Source organism: Brachyistius frenatus, unplaced genomic scaffold (genome assembly GCF_029030835.1).
Source record: "Brachyistius frenatus isolate BFR_SWC_R1_liver_20210118 unplaced genomic scaffold, ASM2903083v1 Contig_3, whole genome shotgun sequence".
NCBI lineage: Eukaryota > Metazoa > Chordata > Actinopteri > Embiotocidae > Brachyistius > Brachyistius frenatus.
The window spans coordinates 3,269,276-3,294,717 of NW_027210602.1; the positions used below are offsets into that span (position 1 = coordinate 3,269,276).

General features: G+C 39.4%; 1 protein-coding gene across 1 annotated transcript; it reads left to right on the forward strand.

Annotated features, from left to right (window-relative positions):
* fam163ba (family with sequence similarity 163 member B, genome duplicate a) lies at positions 1 to 24,902 on the forward strand. Its single transcript, XM_069703432.1, has 3 exons — positions 1 to 1,046; positions 19,521 to 19,636; positions 21,933 to 24,902. The coding sequence occupies exons 2-3, from the start codon at positions 19,544 to 19,546 to the stop codon at positions 22,368 to 22,370; spliced, it is 531 nt and encodes a 176-aa protein (XP_069559533.1). The 5' UTR covers positions 1 to 1,046; positions 19,521 to 19,543; the 3' UTR covers positions 22,371 to 24,902.
* Positions 24,903 to 25,442: the final 540 nt, after the last annotated feature.

The window sequence follows — 25,442 nt, forward strand, 5'->3', positions numbered from 1 at the left end:
TTACTCACTGGGTCTGCAGGCACTGAGAGCCACCACTGGATCTAAAGCGCATCTCGCTCGTCTCCGCGCAGCGGCGGACGTCGCTCTGCAAGAATCAGCAATTATACGGAAACCCAACAGCCGTGCATCAAATCAACAGCAGCTCATATTCTCTGGGACTAGCCAGCTGCAGACACTTTGAAGCCCTCCACGACTGGACAGCTTGCTTGTCGACAAACATCGAAAAGCAAGCGAGCCCACATGCAGTAAGATGAGCGCACTGGTGAGGGATGAGATAGATAGATAAATAGATTGATAGAAACAGTAAAAGGGAAGAGGGGGGGTGAAGCCCGATCGGCCACGGAACCTGGAGCAGAACAAATATCTGACCTCGACCTCCGCGGACGGTGGGAAACTGGTTGTTGAAATGGAGATGGTGAAATTTTCTATCATCCTGTCTCCTCCTCCAACACGCATGCTGCCGAGGCTGCTGCTGTTGCTGATGATGTTTGCGTAGGAGTATTTTCTTTTGCGGACAGCGTCGGTTAACCAGCCTGTGCTGTTCAAACAACTCCAGACAAGCGGTGGATGGAACTGTGTGTTGCTGACTGCCTGCTCCAAACACATCTTCAACAGATATTATTACTACTGGAGCCCGGCTCATTATTTTTCCGCCTTTGGAGTGTTTTTCAGTTGTGTCTCTGCAAGTCTGGAATTGGACTGAAAATGTTTTGCATGCGAATGACAAGACTGTGTGTGGAAAAGTAGTCTTCAGACCAAGAATATCAACGTGATTTCTTTTTTCTTAATTAAGAACTAAAGAGGATCAAGCCCAGTGGGGTTTATTAGCTCCATCTCCACTTTGATCACATGCACTTCAGCGTTTAGTTCATTACTTTCCCGAGATTTTGGCTTTTTTTTGTTCTTTTTTTTTGTTTTGTTCATTGGTCTCATTAGTCAGTGACTGGGGTTGACACAAACTATAAACCAGCCGAGGTCGGGACCTGAGCTCCAAGGAGCCACCACTACCCTAGATGTGACCCGGCGAATTCTTCTTATCTCTGAAAGTAAGGCTTGTCTTCTACCGTTTGATTTCATCCTTGTGTTTTTCTAATGTTTCAGACTCGCTCTTCATGTCATACATGTTCTGCTCCAGCGTCAAAATCGATACCTGATATGATTCATTGTGGAAATAAGCACAATAGATAGATAGATAGATAGATAGATAGATAGATAGATAGATAGATAGATAGATAGATAGATAGATAGATAGATAGATAGATAGATAGATAGATAGATAGATAGATAGATAGATAGATAGATAGATAGATAGTTTGGACTGAGAAGCAGAGTGCTTGACTAGTTTCTTATTTCAGCACCAAGGACAGAACCACACACTTGATGGGAGGAATCTGCTTTTTTTTTTTCTCCCTATTTCACCCAGAACATGAATAGTTGATTATATACCAACAGTGAGTACCGTACACATGAAGCAGAATGTGCTTCCAGAGGCTTTAATTACACCATGGCCATGAGAAGTGAATGTACTGTATGGGTTGAATTAACAAATAGATATTTAGGCTGTATTATGGGGAGAGAAAGAGAGAGAGGGTGGCAGAAAGATGAGAAAGAGATGGTAAAGGCGAGAGAGAGAGAGAGAGAGAGAGAGAGAGAGAGAGAGAGAGAGAGAGAGAGAGAGAGAGAGAGAGAGAGAGAGAGAGAGGCTCAGTGCTTTGTATGAAACACTTGCTGGCTGGCCGTCTCACCACATGCTGACAAAACAGCATGGCTTGTGAGCCACAGCTACTGTCACCAACTGTTAGCCATGGTCACATCCAAACTGTTTTCTGCAGATATTTTTAGGCAGGGTTGGAAATTCATCTCAAGCGGCATTAAGGCCGTGCTATGCTAAAGCATACCATTAAATGCCATTCAAAATTACAACATTGTTTAGGGAATGAGTGGAGGACAAGATGCAACCCAGCACCTACTGGGTGTTTTAGAAACACTGTAGATGAAATGGTGGATGACCAAGCTGAAATGTGTAACAACAAGTGAATCTGAGAAGGCTAGATTGCTGTTGGGAGATATGAAGCATAAAAGATTTTTTCACATCTCATGTTGTCAAAATATAGAGAAATACATTTTGCCATGCACTTTGTTTGTTTTAAAAGCAATTTGGAAGTAGTTATTACGTAACCCCCCCCCCCCATTTCCCCCCCCCCCCCTTCTTCTTAGAGAGAGTTATAGTGGATACATTGATCTTAAGAGGTTGGGGCAAACATGCTGCTTGCTACTAAAAGCACAATTTCATTCTGCCTCAACCGGAACAAAGTAGTAATTAACACAGCATATGTACCCGTTGTTAGCATCTCAAAACTCCATTGTGCTGTTTGACAGTCCAGATTTCACTCTCAGTTCAGGCTCTATTGTGTGCTTAAACTACACATTGAGGACTGATCATATTCATTGTTTGCTACTCAGCAGAAGTGATGTGAAGTTATTGATTTTTATGTCATCTCTTGTTTCTGTTTACTTGAGCTAATCTCTCTAAATAGTTCACTGCTTCCTCGCGCACTACAAGTTTGCAATCAAATTTTAATAGATGACTGAAGAGAGAGGACTGCAGGTTGCACACTTACTTCGATTGATACTTGGGGGTCCTCTGCTGTATGGATGCTACAGTGAATTTAGATATAATCAGTCAGTGTCTGTAATATGATATCATATTATATCATGTGATATCAGTGAAATTCTCTCAGTATAAGACAATATTACTCAAAGCTAGTAGAGTCTGGAAAGATAATAAATACATGCTTGCTGTGGTTTTAGAGGGCCCACAACAATGCAAGACAAGGCGGGGCTTGTGTTCCCATGGCGATTTCCGCAATGACCCTCAGACTAACCTTGGCCCCCTGGGAGATCAGTCATACTCCTGCACACACACACACACACACACACACACACACACACACACACACACACACACACACACACACACACACACACACACACACACACACACACACACACACACACACACACACACACTCAAGTCCCCCTCAGAGCATGACTATGAGAGACTGTGTGTTTCTTGCCTGCTTGCTGCTGCTGCTGCTCTACCAGCCTCCCATTCTCTACAGCAGGAGAGGGAGTTGAAGGACAAGCAGATGAGTAGGATGGAAAAGCAAATTTCAAAGACAGATGACTGACGAAAAAAATGAAGAAAGGTGTACAGAGAAGATCGCGTATAAAAAAAGGAGAGAGGGATGGAGAAGAGGAGGGAAAGTTTAAAGAGTGATAGAGTGAAAACTTGAGAGTGAATACAGAGGCAGCATATCTACTTTTTTGTGTGGGCAAAGTGTACTCACATGTCATCATAAATACCTTTAAAATTCACTGTTGGGAGGGCAAATCATTATGGATCTGCTTTGGATAAAGAGGAGAGAGGAGAAGTAGAGTGGATGGATGGAGACTGGGGGAAGGGAACATGGCTGCTCACTGATCATGTTAAACAGTCACCACCCGTTCCTCCCTTCCTGCACCCATCTATCCTTCCCTCCCCCTCAGCACCACGTTCTGCTCTCCCCTCACAGCTACACCCTCTGACATGCTCACACATCACACTCACGCACGGATGTGCACACACTCAGACCCCAATGATGACCAGCACACACGTCCTGGCACCAGTACACGTGTGTGTGTGTGTGTGTGTGTGTGTGTGTGTGTGTGTGTGTGTGTGTGTGTGTGTGTGTGTGTGTGTGTGTGTGTGTGTGTGTGTGTGTGTGTGTGTGTGTGTGTGTGCGTGTGTGTGTGTGTGTGTGTGTGTGTACGTGTACACAAGCCATTGGTCAGCTGCCCTCATCCAAGTGAGTGATTATAAAAAAATTAAGCTCATTTCAAAGAGTAGAAGAGAGGTGAGGGAGGTGGGGAAGGAGAGCAGGAAGAGGGTGTGGACGAACCCGAATAAAACCTGCTGTTCTCTTGGGTCCCACCATGCTTCTACCTAATGCGTGGCTCTTTATGATTGTGTGTCTGTGAATGATTATGCATATAGGAAATTAATCGTGTCAATATTTCTTCGAGTTAATATTTTAAACGGAAGCCCTCATTTGTGCAATTAAGTAAATGATGTTGTTTTTCCCAAGATTGACTTAATTTCATAGTCATTACAAAATTATTGTTATAGTGACATAATTTTACTCAACTTAATAGATCAGGGAGGATGGCATCACTAGATTCTCTTCACAATTAGGCCAAGCAAAGTGATCAGTCAGATAATCAAACGAGTTGTAAACAAACCAGCAGTGGATCCCACCTCTCTGAAACAAATTAATGTGATGTAAATGTGGTGAGCACACCTAAAATGTCCATTACAGTAACTCATTGCAGTCACAATCTGTACATTCTCAAACCCCAATTAACTGGAATAAGTGGGAAAGAAGTTTATCATAGAGGTATATCTGCAAAGATCCGTTTAAGAATGATGTATGTTTGAACCTCCAAAAAAATAAGATAATATGTAAAACTGGGGATTTTTATGTTACCTGACGAACTGGACCTCAGTGGTGTTGACTTCCCACATCTCAGCCTGATGTTAGAGGGTAAAATGTTATAAGACCCATTAGGACTGATGGCTGAAGCTACAAGCATAAGATGTATGTTATAAAAACATGGCATTTTTCCTTAAGCTTTGTCCAACTACCCTGTCTGTCTATACATAAGGCCTGCAGCATGGTGCATACTGTATATTACACATCGAACATAAAGGCAGACGGTGTATTGCTTAAACTCGGTGTACAATGTGCATTAATCTACAATATTTATTTAAAGGAAGCCTGAGGGCATTTTCATTACAAACTTCATAGACCAAAGCTTTTTTTCAAATCCTTCATGCTCATCATTGGAGCATGTAGGCTCAGCTGTATGATGTTAAATTTAAGACCATAAACTTGCAAATGTCAGCATGCTCCTTTTGGAAAGTGATGAAGTAAAAAGGAAAAAAAAAGAACAAGCAAGCTCAGCAAGGTTATTACTTGCCCTGCCATAAAAGTTGATCATAACAAAAGTGCACATTAGAAGAGAGTTTCTAACTCATAAATTTCTCTCTTTCCAATGTCCGGTTCTGCCTGAAAGCACAATGCATCTTTTTTTTTATCAGTTTATAGATGAGCATACAGTGAGTAAATTGGGGAAAGTTAGTTAAAGTACAATTGCATTCCATCTTTTAAGCATATACCACCCACTCCAAAAACAGAAAAGGTGATGGTAAAATGTCAGTCTGTAATAGCCCGGTTGCCATAGTAACTGAAGACACATTTATCCTCTAACACACACTGCCTCTTGAGCACCGACCATTAGCACTAACAACCAAGCAATCACCAGCCTTGAGCCTTTTAACACATTTCCTTTAACCGCGTTTACATTTAATCTTGGACATGTGCATACTTCCTCTCATCCTGTCAAAGGTGCCCTCTGCTGACTTTGCTTCTTCCTCTTTGTTCTCTGCTTATTTCTAAATTTTTGCTCTCCTTTTTTTTCTGTCTTTCTGCGCCTTCTCTTGCTCTCTGCCACTGTCGTGTCAATTTGGACATATAGATCGTATATGTGCAATAGACACAGACTAAAAAGCTTTAGAGCCTTTCTCTCTTTATGTCAGTTACACTCATAGACATGAACAATTTCTCCTTTCAAGACATCTTTTGAAAGGAGCTTGATGCCACATGCACATAGATGTGAGCTGTAGATTGTTGGTACAAATTTTTCAGATAAGAAAAAGGCAAATTCTTAGTTCTGTACATAACTCAGTCTGATTTTAGAAAATAAATCATTTTCAGCTGGATTTTTCTTCCTAGATAAAAGAAAATCACCACAACAACAAGGAAGAGTTTATAAAACAGTCAGTACAACTGCAAATCAACAAATTTGAATGTGACAACCATAAAAGCAGATGTTCACTGTGCCGGATTTGACATCTTAAGTAAGTTTTGGCACACTGATTTGCACACTAATTAACTAGTTGCTGCTTGAAAAGTGGGAAAAGAAATGTAGTAATATTGTTGTTATAACAATAGCTGTGTTTTATTGGGTTCTAATATGTGCACATGCAATGTATGAACCTCTGGTCTGTGCCAGTGAAGTGGCATTTTCCTGAAGTAGTTTTTTCCCCTGCCTCAGCCACTTTGGTATTTTTGTGATTCAGTCAGAGGACAGACAATATTAAGGTGTGTCATTGGCATTCCAGCGGTATAATACTCAAATTGTTGTGTCAGAGATGGCTGTTATACGTCTCCTCTGCAACACACCTTCTGGTACCAGGTCACCCTCTTCATCAGCTAAACTTCTTGTCCTACATTCGGTTTCACTGAAATAATTTGCTATGTCTTTAGAGACACATAGAAAGAGAGGAAAATAGGAATGAAAACAGAAAGAGACAATATCCCAAAAGTCTAAATGGGAAAAAGCGAAGGAGTACTTTCAAAGAATGCAAAGTATTCAAGTGAGTCTCCTAACTGATGAAACTTTTTTTCACAATTTTCTGGTAGATTTAATTTCCCACAGTGTATTTTGTCATGTGCCACAGCTGTGCGATGATTTCATCTGTGCTTTTACTTTTTTTTTTACATTACATTTCATTTAGTTGACGCTTTTATCCAAAGAGACTTACAATAAGTGCATTTCAACCATGCTTCACGTACATAGCAACTACAAACTCTCCTGAGACTGTTTTGAGTTGTGTAACGACTTGTAAATACCATGTTTGCTTGACAGACTCTGAATGTGCAAAGTGTTGCACAGTGGGATCTATCCATCTCGGTGTCAGAGGCACTGCATTTGCCTGTGAGTGGCACTGCTGTTCAGAGAGATGTTTAAAATAGGCTCATGTCCACACTGCTGAAGGCAGACAAAGAGCAAAGGTAGTGTAGAGCAGGGGCCGCGACAAAGACGGCAAAGAAAATGTAAGACCAGGCTCAATAGACAGAGAGAGGCCATAGGGAAAGAAACAGCCAGACAGCGAGGCAGTGAAAAGCAAAAAGCAAGAGAAAGATGACAACAAACGAATGAGAAGACTGGCAATGTGCCATGGATATGGTTGCTGATATAAAAAGATGAAAGATAACAGCAAAGCGGCACAGGTGCCCAGCTGCCCTCGCACAGACAAAGAATATCCACACACAGGACTAGTTTTATAACTCCCTCCCCATTCATAAAATTAATACATACACATTTAAGTTTCTGGTTGAATCTTGTTGCACAAAGAATCATAGAACTTCTCTTCTCTTCCCACGAACCCTTCATCAGGTGTGTGCATCAACAGTAGCAGCTGGGGTTATGTAGTGGTGAGCGCTGAGATAACCAGCTTAAGACGGTATAATAGGACTTGACCTTCACTACACCACCTCTTGTGTGTGCGTGTGTGTCCGTCCCTCAGATACTGTATGGTGCATTTTAATGTATACATTTAGATTAAATATCAGATGATATATCCCTTATCCAGTATGAGGACATTATGATCCGGTTACGTGTCCTTGACTTATAAAAGGAGCCGGACTCTGTCTGCAATAACAACCTGCCTGTCTTTCAACCTTCTCTTCTCTCACACACATGGGTCACGCAGATGTTATTTTCTCTCTGATTAATAGGAATGAATGACTTTTATAGAAAAGAGAAGCAACTTTTTTTTCTCGTTGCCAGAAATGATGAAAAGTCCTGTGTGGGCTTTTGAGGACATATGTAAGACAAAAGTTTTGTGCTTCTGAAAAGAATAGTGAAGTAAAAAGTGTTACAGCTTGGTAAGCTCAACTAAGTGCAGTAATGCCACAAAAAAAAAGGTGTTCGCACAATACTTGTAGCACTTTCAAGACCTTACGCTGATATACTGTATGTGGGTGTATGCTTTCTGTTCACCACAAACTTTTGTTTGACAAGTTGACAACCTGTCACACTGGGTGTAACTGTGTGGTTTTCACTCACCCTAGCAAACAAAATGAAGGATGAAAGCTTAACATTACCTGTAAGCTGCAAAGTAACTTCTTGCAGAGAGATGCTTTTCTGACTGCAGTGATTGATTTCCATCACGACTGGCACAGTAGAGTATGTTATGTATGTCAGTCGGCAGCTTTTCTGACACACATGGATGCATTTTACACCAGTCAAGCCAAACTAACTGAACTAACCCATTTACAATAGAGCTAAAAGTCTATGTATCATCCTGTTGCTTGGGCAGAGAGAGCAAAGTCAGGGAAAAGTCTAAAATTGGAACTCTCATTGTGAGGTGTTAAGGAACAAATGTAATTTAATGGTGTCTTATCTAATTAAAGAAAAGGGATAGGAATTACATTTATTTGAGGGTGGAACAGACCATGTAGCCTGAGGGAGGGTTTGCTTATCAGCGTGTCTGTGTGTGTGTGTGTGTGTGTGTGTGTGTGTGTGTGTGTGTGTGTGTGCGTGCGTGCGTGCGTGCGTGCGTGCGTGCGTGCGTGCGTGCGTGCGTGTCTGTGTGTGTGTGCGTGTGTGTGCGCGCGCGCGCGTGTGTGCGTGTGCGTGTGCGCATGCACAAGCCATGTATGTCCTTACTTATGATTACACCTTTAAGTGTTTTGCAGTAAAGTATTAACCTATCATAGATGTCTTTGCATGGCAAATGATTTCACACCAGGAGGTCCGAACAGAGCTCTGAGTGTTACTGCACACTGTCTCCTCTGTCACCGCAATTTCTCTGGGGCAGATTTGACTGACACTGAACTCAAACACCAGGAGTAAACTGGTGACAGACAGCAGCTCATTTTATTGGATAGATTTATTCTAGAGTAGAGAACAGAATGAGATAGACACACTTATGTGCGCAGACAAGCACGCAGAGATTATGCATTGCCAAAGGTGAATTAAACGAGATTTGGTTTTATTTATTGCTTTCCATAATGTTATTGATACTATTAATAGAGACTTTACATAAATATCACTTAACAGGCTGATGTTGTGTCATAAACAGCAGTAACTTCTGAAGACTGAGACTTAAGATGCTGTCGAGTTGTAGCTCTGCTCTTGTCTAGTGTATTTATGCAGTGCACTAAGCACAAATAGTAACTAAGGCTTATGTTTTTAGAGTTAAGTTGTTAGAGGGTCTTGTGTGTGTGTGTGTGTGTGTGTGTGTGTGTGTGTGTGTGTGTGTGTGTGTGTGTGTGTGTGTGTGTGTGTGTGTGTGTGTGTGTGTGTGTGTGTGTGTGTGTGTGTGTGTGTGTGTGTGTGTGTGTGTCTGTCTGTCTGTCTGTCTGTCTGTCAAATATTGTCTTCTGAATTCACCCAAAAATTCCAACACTATTCACACATAGACAGACAAATATGTGCACTTGCTTCAGGAAAGACTTGCATATTAAACAAAGGTACAGCACCAACATACATAATCACATACAGAAGTCATATTCTATCTATATTCTCTTAGTTGCCATTCTTGTTTGATTGCTGTATGTATCTAACAGCCTTGGCTCGGGGGCTTTGCTGTTTTCTTGACCTTTAGCCATTCTCGCCATAAATGTCTGCAAAAGTATTCGACTAAAATCAAAAGACTAAAAACTCTGAGCTTGCCCTTTAAGTCCAGGCATTTCCATGACGAGAGTTGAACCTGATACTGACTTGGTTTCAGAGCTAATAACTGTTCTTCAATCCATCAACTATGAAGTTCAAAGAAGTGTAATATCTCTGAGCCAACGTCAGCTCCTGCTGGTGCCAAGATTATAGCTTGTCATACTCAGACTAGTGGTATTATTTGCACAGCAGAGGGTAGAGCATAGTATGGCTGAGGGGAGGAACAGGAAGTGCGGTGGCAGACTGACAAAGCGTGATTATATGTAATTATTTTGAGATGATTTGAAAGTGAAAGCTAATTTTCTTTAACTATTCATTGGGACAGAACAATAAGTGTTAGTCTGACAGACAGATAGATGTCATCCTTTCAGGACTTTGCTAGATTTTCATCCACACTAAATTAGACATTTCAAAGTGGGAAAAGGAAACTATTGCTTCTACATAGTTTAAACCACATTCTTTTTAAAAGTGCAGAGAAATAAGAAGTTGGTCTGCTTCTATCTTAGAGACACATACACACCACAGAAGGCGTGGAAACAATTTTTTTTTTTTTAACTTTGCTTCTTTTACAGACATAATGGCAGCCCCTCATAATATGATTTTCTCCAAAAGCTACAGCACTTACAGTCATTAACAATCATGTTCTATTACGTTTCTGCAGAAGAGCTATCTGCTTCCTCTGTGGTGAACACAGGTGACAGTTGCACTAGATCCCATACTGATTGTGTGCGCTACAATTCATCAATCATAAATGAGATTTGTAGCTAAGAGGGCAAAGATCGGCAAATTAAAGCAGACTGTTGATGGCTTTGAACTGACTTGTGATTTACCAAAGAAAGCAATAATAATGTGTTGTATATTAAATTAGCCCAGTATGTGTGATACTAGGCTAGAGAACAGCATGTCAGTGTGATGGTTGGCCCTGCATCCTGTGAAATATAGATACATGTCACATGACACAGCCCATTTCATCCCGTACAAAGGTGTTAAAGTTGAGGGTGGTTGAATGGATAAAACCGTACACTTCCAACCGGAAGACAAGGGTTCTAATCTGTGGGAAGATGACATGGATTTACTGTCAAGAAATGTTTTCCTAACCAAGTAGTTTTGTTGGCTAACCCCTAACCATGTGGTTCTGTTTTCCTTGATTTAACCACTTTTTTTCCCCCTAAACCTAACCTTGTGTTTTCCCTGTCATTTTGTTTTCCTGAACCAAACCACATGGTTTTTGACACCTAGCAGAGACAAAGCTGTGACACTGACACGCTGTTATCTAGTGGACTGGTGGGTGTATTATGCGCTTTGGCTTGATACCCTGTTGATTATACATAGTCAATTTAAAGCATATTTTCAACACATTGCTACAGAAATACCATACATTTTCCCTGCATCAATATTCATTGTAGTGGATTAATACAAAAACTGAGAGGAAACCCAAAGCACCTTTATAGAAACAGACTAAAAAAAATCTCAGTAATTTTTTGTCTTACCATTTCTGTTTGGTACCATGGCCTTACCATATATTCTCAAAAATGAGTTGAGACTCTGGTGAAAAGCCTACCGTATAGATTGTCTAAAAATAAAGTATGTCATGGACCAGTCATGCTCCACTGCTTCAGTGCACGCAGCACATCTTACATCAGCCTGTAATTTGAATGAACCAAGGTCATTCAGAGGGATGGGAGACATTTAGCGAGCTACATAATTAAATGTAGAGACCCCCAGGTCGCCGTTAAGAATTTTCAAATGTCCACATGGTGCTATATTCATACTAGCTGAGAGACATTTTTATGATATATCATTCACATGGGGGGCACTAATTACAGAAATGTTTCCAAAGCAATGGGATGGATGAAAACCATTGCATTTATGGCTACCAGTGACAACGAGTTCATTTTTTACTTCATCCAAAACCCTATATTCCCTATCTAGCTGACAGCCTTTTGGATTTCCCCGGTACTTGATTCAAGGTCAGGGTTAGGAATGAGCTAAACTGGTCAGTGCTTTTCAGTGAAGGGATAAGATATCGGAGAGTTTTACCTGAGGCTTGGTGTGTGTTGTCATTATTCTCGGAGGTGAGTGCAGGGACACAAAGAAATGGTGGAAAAAGACTTTTTTTGTGTGTGCCTGGTGAAATTTTATGCTGGAACAGGGTGAGTCAGGAAGGGAGAGTCGAGCAGTGCTCCACTCAGGGTCAGTGCAGCCAGACAGGATGATGTGGATGAGGCTAATATGATAAGGCTTAGGGAGGAATTTGTCAGCTTATTTAAAAATGTGTACTTCAGTCTATGAGAATAGAAGAGGAGGGTTTTTTGGGATCTACATTACTGCTTACATTTAGTTTAATGATTCACTAAATAAGCCTTGATGAGCCTTATTTAGTGAATTCATCTCCCTGTTGGGGATATTTTCAAAGGTGCATGTATAGTCATCAACATCATTCATATGTTCAGTAATATTGCCACACTTATATCAAGATCCTGGCTCCAAATTAGGTTTGTGTTCCACAGAAAGAGTATCAAGTGCACAAAGTGGGCCAGAGTGATGCTTTGTTTTCTCTATTATAGTGCATATTATGTACGTATCATGTATCAGTATGCGATATGATGAATGTTGCATAATGGAAATCTCAATAAATATGTGTCTTATAGTGACATTTTGAAACCTTTATGTGGAAGTTATGTACTTAAAATAACTTTTCATTATTTTGGTGATTGTCTGTTGAATGCACACTGATTGCACAGTTTATTGTGGTAGACAAAGACTCATTGAGGACAAAAAGCTGTGATCAAATAGATGAACACTTGATGAAGCATTAGTCATTGTGTCATTTTGTGTATTCACAGATTGGAGATTTGTTACTAATTCTGACTGTGAGATTGGACACAAGTTCTTGGTGTAAAAACTTCAGCACTCTTACGTCATTTGCTAAAAAATACTTATGAAACCTAGGCTTTTGTCCTTTTTCCTCAAAGAATCCTGTATCTGTATATGCATGGTGTCTTTGTATATGGCGTGTGTGTGAAATCAGTCTTTGACAGCTACAATTGTAATAGAGCTCTTCCCATTGTTCTCGGGGCATGTTATTGTCTCTTGTGTATGACTGGAATCCACCACCTACTGTGTACTTCTCCCCCATTGAACTGAAAGCCTGTCAACAGACATTATTCCGAGCAAGACCTCTGCTGTGATCCCTGCCATGTTTCATCGAAGCGTGGCAATTTATTCCAAAGCCCACTGTCTGAGCATGTTAGCTACTACTAAAATTATTGCATGTGAGTGTTTGTGGGTGTTTGTGTGTGCGTGTGCCCACTGCTATTCTTTTTGTGCCCAAAATCCTTGTCATTCCTGTGCTCAAATACCAGTAAAAGGAGCTGAGTGAACCAGTTTGAATTTCTCCAGTACTATTTCACAACGGAGTGTGAAGTGCGTACTGTGTGTGTGTGTGTGTGTGTGTGTGTGTGTGTGTGTGTGTGTGTGTGTGTGTGTGTGTGTGTGTGTGTGTGTGTGTGTGTGTGTGTGTGTGTGTGTGTGTGTGTGTGTGTGTGTGTGTGTGTGTGTGTGTGTGTGTGTGTGTGTTTAAATGATTAACACTGTTTGTCGCCTTGCTACAACACATCCCTCACACACTGATCTGATTAATGGAGCCCCAGGAGATACACAGTGCCTGCCCAGCCTGCACAATGACTAATGCTGCATGTACATATGTGTGTGTGTGTGTGTGTGTGTGTGTGTGTGTGTGTGTGTGTGTGTGTGTGTGTGTGTGTGTGTGTGTGTGTGTGTGTGTGTGTGTGTGTGTGTGTGTGTGTGTGTGTGTGTGTGTGTGTGTGTGTGTGTGTGTACTCAAGGATAGTTAAAACACTCTGTGTGTGTGTCTATGTTTATACAATTTTAATTACTTTCTATGGAAGTATATCAACGACAAGTTTTTAGAGTGCACAAATGTAAAATTTGAGTACCTATTCTGCAAATCAACATTTGCATGCAGGGATAAATTTGTGAGACCAGAATCAAATTTGTGCACGCAGTGCTGATAATTAATGTGCTCGTTTCTTAATCTCATTTTACTCCAGCTGTTTTGGTAACTTCTGAGTACCTGAGATCACGAGCTCGATTTCGACATTTACTCCAGCAAACTGCAACAGCTCATGATATGCAGACGTCTGCATCATGTCTTTTACGAGTCAGCTTTTTAATATTTTGCTCCTTGGCAAGGAGTGATTGGTGGCACATGTTTAGGATTGTTTAGAAAACATATGATTTACATATTTGACACTTTAATATTGATATGTGGCTTTGCAATGTAGATTGAAGTTCAGTCAAATTCTGGTGTTCCAACTGATTCCAGCCTCACTGGTCTTTTATTTATCCATACTGCATGTTGGATTGAAGCCACAAATTTTCAGAAAAGGCTGTTATTCAGAATGTAACCGCAGACCATAATAATGTTTTATTTCTGAAATCATTAGAATTTTTAAACACTCATGGAGTTGGATTAGATCAAAGCAAACCCAACCACTCCGTATGAGACTCATTAGACTTCTGAGGGGTTCGTTCTGTACAGAAGTGACAATGAGCCTCATTCATAAATGTCTCATCAGAAAAAAAAATTAGAAAGCCAATAATGTTATTCATAAAGACAAGCACACTCTGATATATACTGTATGTAGACATTGCTTTTAAATTTAAATTGAGTATCAGAATTACTCAGAAGCTGCGAAAGCTGATAAACAAGATCATTTGCCAACAATCTCCATCTGTTGGTCAAACTGTCTCAGCTTTTATTTTGAAAGCTTCTACTGCATGACCTTTCTCTTCCAGATCAAATTGAACAGGTGAAGCTCTGCTCTGAGTCTGAGTTTGCACTCAGGGGATTCAAACAAAAGTGAGCCTAACAATATCAATCACGACGAATTCACAACGAGAATCTGTCTTGTTCGCTCAAATGTGCCAACACAGTTCCTCTCACACACTCAGATCATCTGCAATGCTTAGGATTCTGTCCTCCCTCATGTTCAAATCTAATTCTGCTCTTACAAATCTGTGCCTGCATGCTCTCAAATGCTGACTTGCAGGCTGAGTAAAGTTAGTTTGTGCTCTTTCAAAACAGCACAGCAATCAGTTTTTGTGTCCCATGCTTGTCTGTCTCACATGTTTGATATTTAACAAAGCTTTAACTTGAACCTGCAGTAACTGATTTTTGGCCACAACATTTACATAAACTAAGTAAACATTTGCTTTCCTACACATTCAGCAGACACAAAAGATGTAAAGAGTAACATTATCATTCATTTGAGTTGTATTTCTGTCCACTCAATGCCTGTCCAATATTTCCTCTCCATTTAGTTCAGTTTTGTTCTCCACTGAAGGAAATATCAGGTTATTTTACTGCTAAGTATTTCACTTAATTCACCTACTAGTCACTCAGAAGTTTCCCTGTCAGCTATTTTGTGCTGTTAAGGTGGTATATAGTTGGCCTTTAAAAGAGCTGCCTAATGCATTCAAAAACAACCCTGATCAGAGCAATAGGAATGAACCAAAACAGTAAAGCTGCAGGTTACAAAACCAAATATAATGGGCTAAAAAAATGCTAAAATGCTTAGTCATTTGATTAATTGGTAATATAAAAACAATTATTAGTGCAGCTTTAAGCTTATAGTTATCAGTATATTTCACTTAAGCAGGAAGTAGAGATTTGATCAGAGGCCTGCAGTGCATTTTACCAGAAATGCTCACATTCACCAAAACATCAGAATTCAAACTCTAGTCCTCAATTTCTCTTTTTCCAGACACCTAAATTGTCCCTAAATCAACACACCTTCTTCTGCGACTCTGAGTCTTTAGGGCCAAAACGCTCTGTTCTTTTTGTTCCTTCGTATTGATTTGGTTGGTGGACTGTGTTGCTTGCAGATTGGATTAGAGTCCAGCTGTATTGCAGCTTGAGTGAAGAGTAACTGTACTGTGTTTGGAGACAGGGCACATATACTGTAGAGACACTCTGATCCATTCTAACTTTATAGAGCATCTCTGGAGAGGCATATCACTATGAAAGTAATGTGGTTTAGACAAGTAAGCCACAGAGGAATTCAGCCTGTTTTAGAGTTGCTTCCGGGTGAGAAGGTCACTGCTGGATTGTTTGGCTTGGTGAATAGCTAATAGTCACTCACTCACACACACTTTAGGCTACAGTAAAGTGAATGTGAGTAGGCTAATGTTATGCTGGACATTGTTTACATCCGGTTGTGAAAGTAGAAACTGGAACAAAGTAATATAAGCTCCATATTGGAAATGCAGGAAATCCAAATGTGACTGTTTATTTATGTTTACTTCAGAACAATCCATATTTTGCATCATAACTTTGTCAGTCCTGCTTCCTTTTTTCATATTTTTATTTTAGGGTGTGTCCACGTCACAGTTGAGTTACATCTTGACAACACGGACCTGTACTGCAGTGTGCTTTCATGCTGATAATGGCTCGCACCATTGAGTCATAGCTTAGCAACAAGCCTGCTGGCCTATTTTTGGTTTCAGGCAATTATTCACAATGCAGTGTGTTACTGTGGTCCTGAGACACTTCCAGATTGTGGATGTAATGAAGGGAAAAAGGTCAGCGCCCACATCTGTCAAGTGCCTGCAGGGTTTTTTCCCTAAATAATATAAGAATGTTACTTAACTTGGAGATTGAATAACAACTTTTTAATATTTTCACACCACTGTGGTGAAAACAGTACAAAGGTGTGACATACATTTTTTACAAAAATGAGACATGCCAAAGAGGGCAAAAGGGCACCACAAAAGGAAAACATTGACTATTAAAATATTGTATTAATACATGATTTGCTCATTTTTCCTTCTCATATTTTTTCCCATTTGTTGCAGAGTTTTTGATGAATGTTTTTGTGTTTTGATTATCATGCTTAATGTACTGAATACACTATTAAAAAAACATGATTTACAAAGGCACCTGAGCATTTCTGAAACTTTTATTTCACTATTGTGGATTTCAAAATCTCTGTGTGCAATATGAATATAGATGCTGAAATGGAGGTCACACAAAATCAAATGAGATGCATGAAATGCAATTAAAAAACTGGAAAACCTGCTTCCTGTGTAAGTTGCAGTGTATAGAAAGCGCTGAGCTGTTGAGACATTGTTAATTTGCACAATTTATTTCAAGAAATGCTGCAGTCATTATTAAAATTGTTTTTTTTATAATATCAGTGATGGGCAAAATATGAGCTTATGAGCAAAACATGTTTTGCAGTAACAATAACCAAACATCTGGACTGAAAATCCTGCTGGCACTGACATGTTGCTACGTACTATTGTGCAAGTGACGCACCCAATTACGACTGCAACAGAACACTTGGGACTATACTCAACTGGGATGTTGATACTGAGTTCAGCACAGTGATGTTTATCCTCCATGCAGGATTTATACCTGAGTTCTGCTTTAACTGATGTTTAGATTGTAGAATGAATGATCAAGTAAGGCTTTCATGTATGTTCACTGTCAGTTATGTGACAGCCTTGCATTATTACCTGTTCATTTCATAATTACAATGTTTATGATTAATGCATAGCCATGTGAAAATAACTTCAAATGGAAATTGTTGACTTTTTCAGCATATTGGCAAACACTTGATCCTTTTTGAAACAGTCCCAACAGATACATGTGATACAATTATACAAATGACACATAAAAGGGGCATTTTATTATCATAGATAAGTCAATACACCCTACATTTATTACACCTTTAAATCATTGGTATCACAGTGTGCTTAAATATAATGTCAGGCTATATGTCTGAAAGTTAGTGTTGAACCAGAGATGGACCTTTCAATAGGATAACAGCATACCAGCTAATTCACCAAGGAATGGCTAAAAATGAAAAAATTGGTGGTTAATGAATAGTCTAGTCAAAGCCCAGATTTAAATTACATTAAAATGTTGTAGGGGGATTTATAGAGGTCAGTACATGCAAGAAAACAGTTTTTCAATGGAAGAGTGGACAAAACTGTAAGCAAGCCAATGTCAGAGACTGGTGGATAATTATGCAAAACGCCTACAAGAAGCTATTTCTGCTAAACGGGGTAATAGTTTCTGGGGCCAAGGGTGTACTGTACTTATTTCTTTCCACAGAAAAATATATAATCTATTGATATTTCTGTTGAATAAATGATTGAAAAATATTTTTCCCTGTGTTGTTCCTGTTCCACCTTTATCTGAAAGCACCATATCAAAGAGGATCAAAAGTTTGCTTGTCCAAATATGGCAACAGAAGCCAACAATTTTCACATGACAGAAAATTATTCACAAATGTAAAATTAATCCATCTCCAGTCGAGACTAAAGAGAAGCAATTAAAGGGAAGCAGTGATCTAATAAGCTGAAGAGGAGGGCAGTTCACTCTCAAGTCAGTCACGCTGCTGCAAGTGTTTTTAAGACATTCTGTGGCATTCTCCCCTGTAGTACAACAAACTTAAAATACTTCACTCTCTCTTAGATCACATGAAGATTGTTGGATAGCTTGTGACCTGCACATAAGCACAGCATACTAAATCTGCAGTCACATGGAGCCAAGACAGACACATAACAGTAAATGCAGAGCTGCACTGTAATTTGGCAGAGCTTGATGAATATGAGCTCGACGTCTAGGGTCAGCATCTCCACATGTCTTTGTTGTGACCTCTGATTTAAGGTCAGAATTCACAGGTCACCCACGACTGTCCACTTGGAGGTTTCCTGCTGACTGATGCAATAAAGGTCCCGATTATTCCCTCCGTCTACTTTGTGCTGTACCTCACATTATTATGTTGTACCACCGGTGTAGGTTTTCTTTTGTATCAGCTCATTATGGAATTACAACAAAAATGAAAAATAGTTAGCTCACCATGTTTGCAAATTTTTACTTGCCATATAATTCATCCAGTCTGACTGCATGTTCTGTCTTTAATCTAATGTCTCTTTGGTGGAGACTTTTAATTGGTCCCCGTTTCATTGGGAGATGCATCTAAGTGAAGCAACAGTGTGCTGAAATGCTGTTTCACTGTGATGTTAAAAACCCTCTCTGGAGAGTCCCCAAACATTCAGTGACTTGATATATCAATACAGTAACCGTATTGGCTCAATCACTAAAACCATCAACCAAGGATATTATATGTATTTATATTTATAGATATTATATTGTATTGTTTTTTTGACAGTGGGCTGGTATTAATACATCTTTGGTGTTTTAAATGTGTTGTGTTTGTAGCCCTTTTGCTCCCTCACTCAGACCACTGGCTGTAACATATGTTTTCTTTTTTGTCAACCAAGCACCCTGTTTTACTTTGTCATCATCCCATCTTCATCCCACTTTCTCCCACCCACTCCTCTTCTATCTATCTATCTATCTATCTATCTATCTATCTATCTATCTATCTATCTATCTATCTATCTATCTATCTATCTATCTATCTATCTATCTATCTATCTATCTATCTATCTATCTATCTATCTATCTATCTATCTATCTATCTATCTATCTATCTATCTATCTATCTATCTATCTATCTATCTATCTATCTATCTATCTATCTATCTATCTATCTATCTATCTATCTCTCTCTCACACCATTTACTTCTTTGCTCTCCTGTCATTTCTGCATTTAATCTTTATCGTTGTCTTGCTGTTGAAACACTGATTTCCCCCTCTTTCACACTCATTGTTTTTATGTGTTCCAGTGAGGCCCCGTCTATTTTATCAGCAGCACTTGTAGAATAATTCTATTACATGTCTCCTAGCTGCTGGATAATTCAATAAGCACCACTGAGATGTCACACAGTTATAATCTACTTAATGAAGCCACTGTACTGATGAATTGTGTGCTTTTTCCTCCTTCATTTCTTCTTTCACCCACTCTTTCTCTCTCTGTCCATCTCTTCCCATCCTTCCCTCCTCTTGCTCTTTGCAGGGTGTTGATGGAGAGTCATTCGAATGACAGCCGGGACAGTGGTCATCACTGGTGGAATTCTAGCTACAGTTATATTACTCCTTATCATCGCAGTACTGTGCTACTGTAGGCTGCAGGTGAGACCATAGCTGGCATTTAGCCTCCGTTGCATTTGTTGTATTTCATCATTGGCCATGATATTTGTAGAATTATTAAAGTAGGCCTATGTGTGGGTTGTTTCTGTCCGACATACAGTATATACTATATGATATACTGAAGTAATCCCCGATAATAGTTTCACTGCCATTCCTTGCAAAAGAGTATTACATATCACTGGGACATATTGAGTGACAAGTGAATCAACACCTCATATTTTAAGCAGTTTCCTAAACAATAATTTAACATTTTGGGGTAGACTATATGCTTTTTCACCTCCTTGTGAAAAACTGATGAGAAGATTGATACCATTCTCATATCTGTCCAATAAGGCTACATGGAGCAACCAGTTATCTTATCTTATCTTATCTTATCTTATCTTATCTTATCTTATCTTATCTTATCTTATCTTATCTTAGTTTAGTATAGCTTAGCTTAGTTTAGCTTAGCTTAGCTTAGCACAAAGACTGGAAACAGGCAGAAAACTAGCCTGTCTTTGTCAAATGGCGACAACATCCGCCAGCACCTCCTAAAAGTCAATAATTACCATGCTATCTCATGCTTCTTTAATAGCTACAAAAACTGAAGTGTGAAAACAATGATTTGCCTTTACAAATTGTTGTGTAGACTATACTTGGCTTGGCTATAGTATTTTTTGTAAATTATTCTACACTTTTGTTTTTGTACCAGTTGAATGAACAAGACATGTAGCTTTCTGAACTTTGAGATAGTGGTAGGCCAATATTGTTAACATTTTAAAAAGCCAAGCTAGCTGTTTCTTGTTTTAGTCTTTATTTATACTATGACCAATCTTTTCTCTTTTAAGAAATTTACATATTTCCCAAAATGCTGATCCTTTAATTTACTTTTAATCCAGAACTGCTTCATCTTGTTTAGCTGTGCAAATTTTAACTGTGACAATCTATATTGTTACCCTGTAAGTGAACCGTAGAAATCACCCACTCAGAACAAAGTGATTTTTCGCAGAGTGAAATTCAGCTTGAAGTTGTTTCACAAATTGAAAAACTGGCAGGTATTTTCACAGCTATGCAACTGAATCAGATGTGGATTGGAGGCATAACGAAAACCACTTTTAACACTGAATGTCATCCTTGATATCAAGGCTCAGAAAAACAGTCCAGTTGTTCCTCAGTTCTACCCACTCTCCCCATAGCATGATGCTGCCACCACCATGTTTTACAGTGGGGAGGGTTTTAGCCAGATGATTGGAGTTCCTTCCAAAGGGGCTACCAGGACCACTTAAAGCTTTAGAAATGTTTTCATACCTTTACCCTGAACTGTGCCTCACTACAATTCCATTGTAGTGACCTACAGTAAGTTCCTTGGATTTCATGGATTTCATGGATTTTATGTTGTAGTTTTTTTGCTGACATGCCGAGTAATTTGTACTAGAAATTTGTGTATATTGCAAGTAGTCATCAGTTACATTCATGTCAAATATATGGCTTACTGATGTTTAAAAAGAAGACTGAAATGGGTTGATAATCAATAACGTGTCCACTAATATGTATAATATGTATGTAAAAAGTCAGACCCGAAGGCTATTGCCAAACTAACACCTGACGTGTGACGATGCAGAAGTTTTGAACAGAGTCTGACACATTTACTAACTTCTAGATGTCTCCTATGCCCTTGAGCAAAACGCAGCCTGATAGTCAGGTTAGGTGTATGGATGCTCTCTTGTTGATATGAGAGTGTGAGTGATTAGATAAATAATAAGCAAGATGTAAAGCTCTTTTGGATAAAAGCAAGCAGTTAATTTACTAAAATCATCTGGAAATAAGGTAACAGCTAGAGGGAAATAATATGATGCTTCCAATTTAGAGTTTAAGACAGTTCTTAGGATCAAATGTAATCCCCAAATTATGTCTTAATATTAGCTGGCCAGATGCCAGTGAAAGCTATCATTTCTAGGCCATATATAGCAACCTCATATTCTCTGCTGAAAGATAGAGTCTGTAAATGAGTCTGTGCAAACTAGTCCTAGCACAATAAAATGATTAGAGATGAAAACCTGTTATGACATCATACTGTGGTACACACTGCAGCTTCACTGAGAGCACACGCGAACATCTTGGACAGAGAACACCTCATGGGAAAATGTAATAAAGTGGTCATGCTGATATCTCTCTCACTGTGTTACATTTTACATCATTTGGTACTTATTCTCCCTGTCTCTCCTTCCCTTGTTCTTCTCTCATCTTTCTTACCATCATCTTTCTTGATCTCACACTCTCCTCCTTATTCCACCATCAGTATTATTGCTGTAAGAAGGAAGAGTCGGAGTCGGAGGAGGAGGAGCCAGACTTTGCCGTTACGTCCCGCCTCCCGCCGGTTCACTCCAATCACAACATTGTGGCGGCAACGGCCGCCGCCTCCTCCATCCCAAATGGCCCTGCCCTTTTCTCCACCCCGCCACTGGCCAGGAAACTGACAAGGTCACAGACCTTCTGTCCGTCCTGTACACACTATGAGCTGCCTTTCTACCTCCAGCCCCCTCAGCCACAGCTCCACCACCAACCAGATGGTTTGAGGAACGGAGGTGACCGGATCAGCTATCGCAGCGTCCAGCAGCAGGATCTGGACCTGCCAGTGCCTGTAAACATCTCAAACTACCGTAAACCAAACCTTGCCCGCTCAGTTACCATGAGGGACATGTTCACACGCAGCTGTAGCATCAGCACTGATGTTTAGCTGGGTGAAACTGAAACTCAATGTAAGTTTATGCTCAAATGAGTTGGGATGGCCTAGGCATGGACTGGGCTTGAGTCAGACTGTGTTTTTGTCATCTTGACCTGTTTATTCTGGTCTAGTCTGGTCTCATTCTACCAGTCATCTCTTGCAGAATGGAGGACTCAGATGGCTCTCAGGACAGTTTTTTCAAAGGTACTATGCTCAATTCCATGATCTTACACATGGTCCATTATAGAGTATTTTAAAAGTATTTAAAAATGTTAAATTATCGACAACGTAAATTTGTTTTGTTTTATTTCAAACAATTATTTTTTAACAAAAAGAATGGAATTTGCGAAAGTCTGTGTAGCCCTACTTCGTCTGGACTCTTCTTCTCATGGGCTGAAAGAAAGGCAGATTCCTGTCATGTCAAAATTACATAATCAGGAAGGATTTTCTCTCTTCCCAAGCTGCTACAAACAAAATATGATTAGGGGAAGTCCATTGTTTCCCTCTCCTATGATGGGATAGTCTGTCTGTTTCTCCATCCACAGATTATAGAGATTATGAAACATCACTCATGACCAGAGGAGAGGAGGAGGGTTGGTGTCGTGTTTTAGCTGCCGTCCACAGACTTTTTAGGTAAACTTAACTAAGGCCATAATATTTTAAGACATAAAGGGCTCACAGAAGATGTAAATTCCTGCTTGTTTTCCACATCCTTTCATAGGGGTCTCCAGTTTGATGGAGGACGCCTCTCTGAGCGTCTACTGACAACACACAGTGTATAAACAGTATTCTACACTTGGGAAGAGTAACCCTCTGTGTTGTTGCAGGCAGGGTGGACTAGGTGCCAAAGGGGACTGGGTTCTTGCATTTGTGTGCATATATGTGAGTGTATTGGCATGCATGTGTGTGTGTGTGTGTGTGTGTGTGTGTGTGTGTGTGTGTGTGTGTGTGTGTGTGTGTGTGTGTGTGTGTGTGTGTGTGTGTGTGTGTGTGTGTGTGTGTGTGTGTGTGTGTGTGTGTATATCTTGATCAATTGTTATACCAGAATTTTTATTCCATACAATTAAACACAGTCTGTCATCCCTATGTATAATGAACCCAGAGGTGGGTTGCAATAACATTTTAACCATTTCTTGTAAAGGGTGAAGAGATTGTATTATTTTCCACGTGCAACTTTACCCTAAATTCATGTTAAGGCAAAGAATGACCCAAACACATTGAGAAATTAAATGGATTTCCAACTATTTTGTAAATGTTTATTTTACCAATTAATGCCATAAAACAGACTAATGTTGAAAGTGGCAGTCAGAGAGGCAGAAAGTTTTAATGGAACAATTCTAACCTTCAATGTGATCTTCATTACAGTTCTTCACAGAAGTTTCAGTTTGTGGACTTTTCACTGCATTCCTTGTGTTGTCTCTGATTTGTTGATATATGGATTCTTGGGCTTAAGATTCACCTTTAAAGGCACATCTATAAATATTTAACTGGCCATAACATACACTGCAGCCTCTCTCCTCTCTCGACACGTTGGACTGAGGAATATGTGCTCTTGCGCTGAGGTACTCAGAGAGTTCCTTCTTGGGTTTGTTTTTTTATTTTCTGCTCTTAGCTGACCAGCTTGGCTGGGTGGCTGAAATTCTTACTGGAGAAGGAGTGGCTGAAATTTATGGACAGAGGACATACGATCAATGAGTGATATTATTTACAGCCTGATTTCAAATTGCTGGTGGTTGTGTGAGGGGCTTGAAGCTGATTGGATTGTCCTTCTTGGAGCCCCCCCCACCCATCTTTATCTATCTCTCTCAAATGGATGGTAAATGCTGTTGTACCCTCATCTTTCTCTTTTTCTGTCTCTCTGTTGATTTTATCAGCGATCATGCTCATTTATTTTCCCCGAAGGGGGTGAAACAGTGAGTAATTTTGTTTTAAGTTTTTCCTCGTGACATTTGCTTTCCTGCAAATACACTAGGCCACAATACACACACACACACACATACACTTGTAAATGTAACTTTGCGAAGATATTCACTGACATAATGTATTCCTTAGTCCCTTTGCCCTAAAATGCCTCACCCCAACCCTTACCATAACCCTAATATCAACCCTAAAACCAAGTCTTAACCCTCAAACAGCCTTTGAAAGTGTGTCAGAAAGTGTGGATCAGCCAAAATGTCCACACTCCCAAGGTCTAAAACTCAAACTGTCCCCACAAACATAGCCATATAAGTACACACACAGAGACACACATGCACATACATTAGTTCTCAATGTTCTTATTTTTGAAACTGAAACTATGTGACAGTTGCACAGGAAATTTAGTGCCATAAAGAATTATAAGAGAAATGTATTATTATTATGATTATTACAAGTGTATATTCAAATGCAGTGTTGCTTTTATCTTACAGTATTTGAATTAGTTGCTTTATTTTATGATCCAGCTGTTTTTTTCAGACTCAGTGCAGTTCAGCAGAAATGTTTCTGTCCTTGTTTCTAATATATAACTAACAGACACATTGTTGCTAATAAAATGGTGTGAAAATCCTTTTGATCTGTTTTATCTTTGCTGCTAATTTCACCAAAACCAAACATGGAGTAAATATTTATCTCAGCTGAAATTTATAATCAAATAGTTTTGAATGACGAACCTTTGAGGTCAGTTATTCAGTTCACCTTTACATATTCAAAAAGATACTTTAAGTGAAGACGTTGGCTATTTGGTTTATCAATGTGCATTAATATAGATAGATAGATAGGTAGATAGATAGATAGATAGATAGATAGATAGATAGATAGATAGATAGATAGATAGATAGATAGATAGATAGATAGATAGATAGATAGATAGATAGATAGATAGATAGATAGATAGATAGATAGATAGATAGATAGATAGATAGATAGATAGATAGATAGATAGATAGATAGATAGATAGATAGATAGATAGATAGATAGATAGATAGATAGATAGATAGATAGATAGATAGATAGATAGATAGATAGATAGATAGATAGATAGATAGATAGATAGATAGATAGATAGATAGATAGATAGATAGATAGATAGATAGATAGATAGATCC

Bases quoted from the DNA above. Each gene is read 5' to 3' on its own strand.
- fam163ba (XM_069703432.1), top strand. From the start codon at position 19,544: ATGACAGCCGGGACAGTGGTCATCACTGGTGGAATTCTAGCTACAGTT. The intron at 19,637-21,932 runs GTGAGACCATAG...TTCCACCATCAG, and splicing joins TGTGCTACTGTAGGCTGCAG to TATTATTGCTGTAAGAAGGA.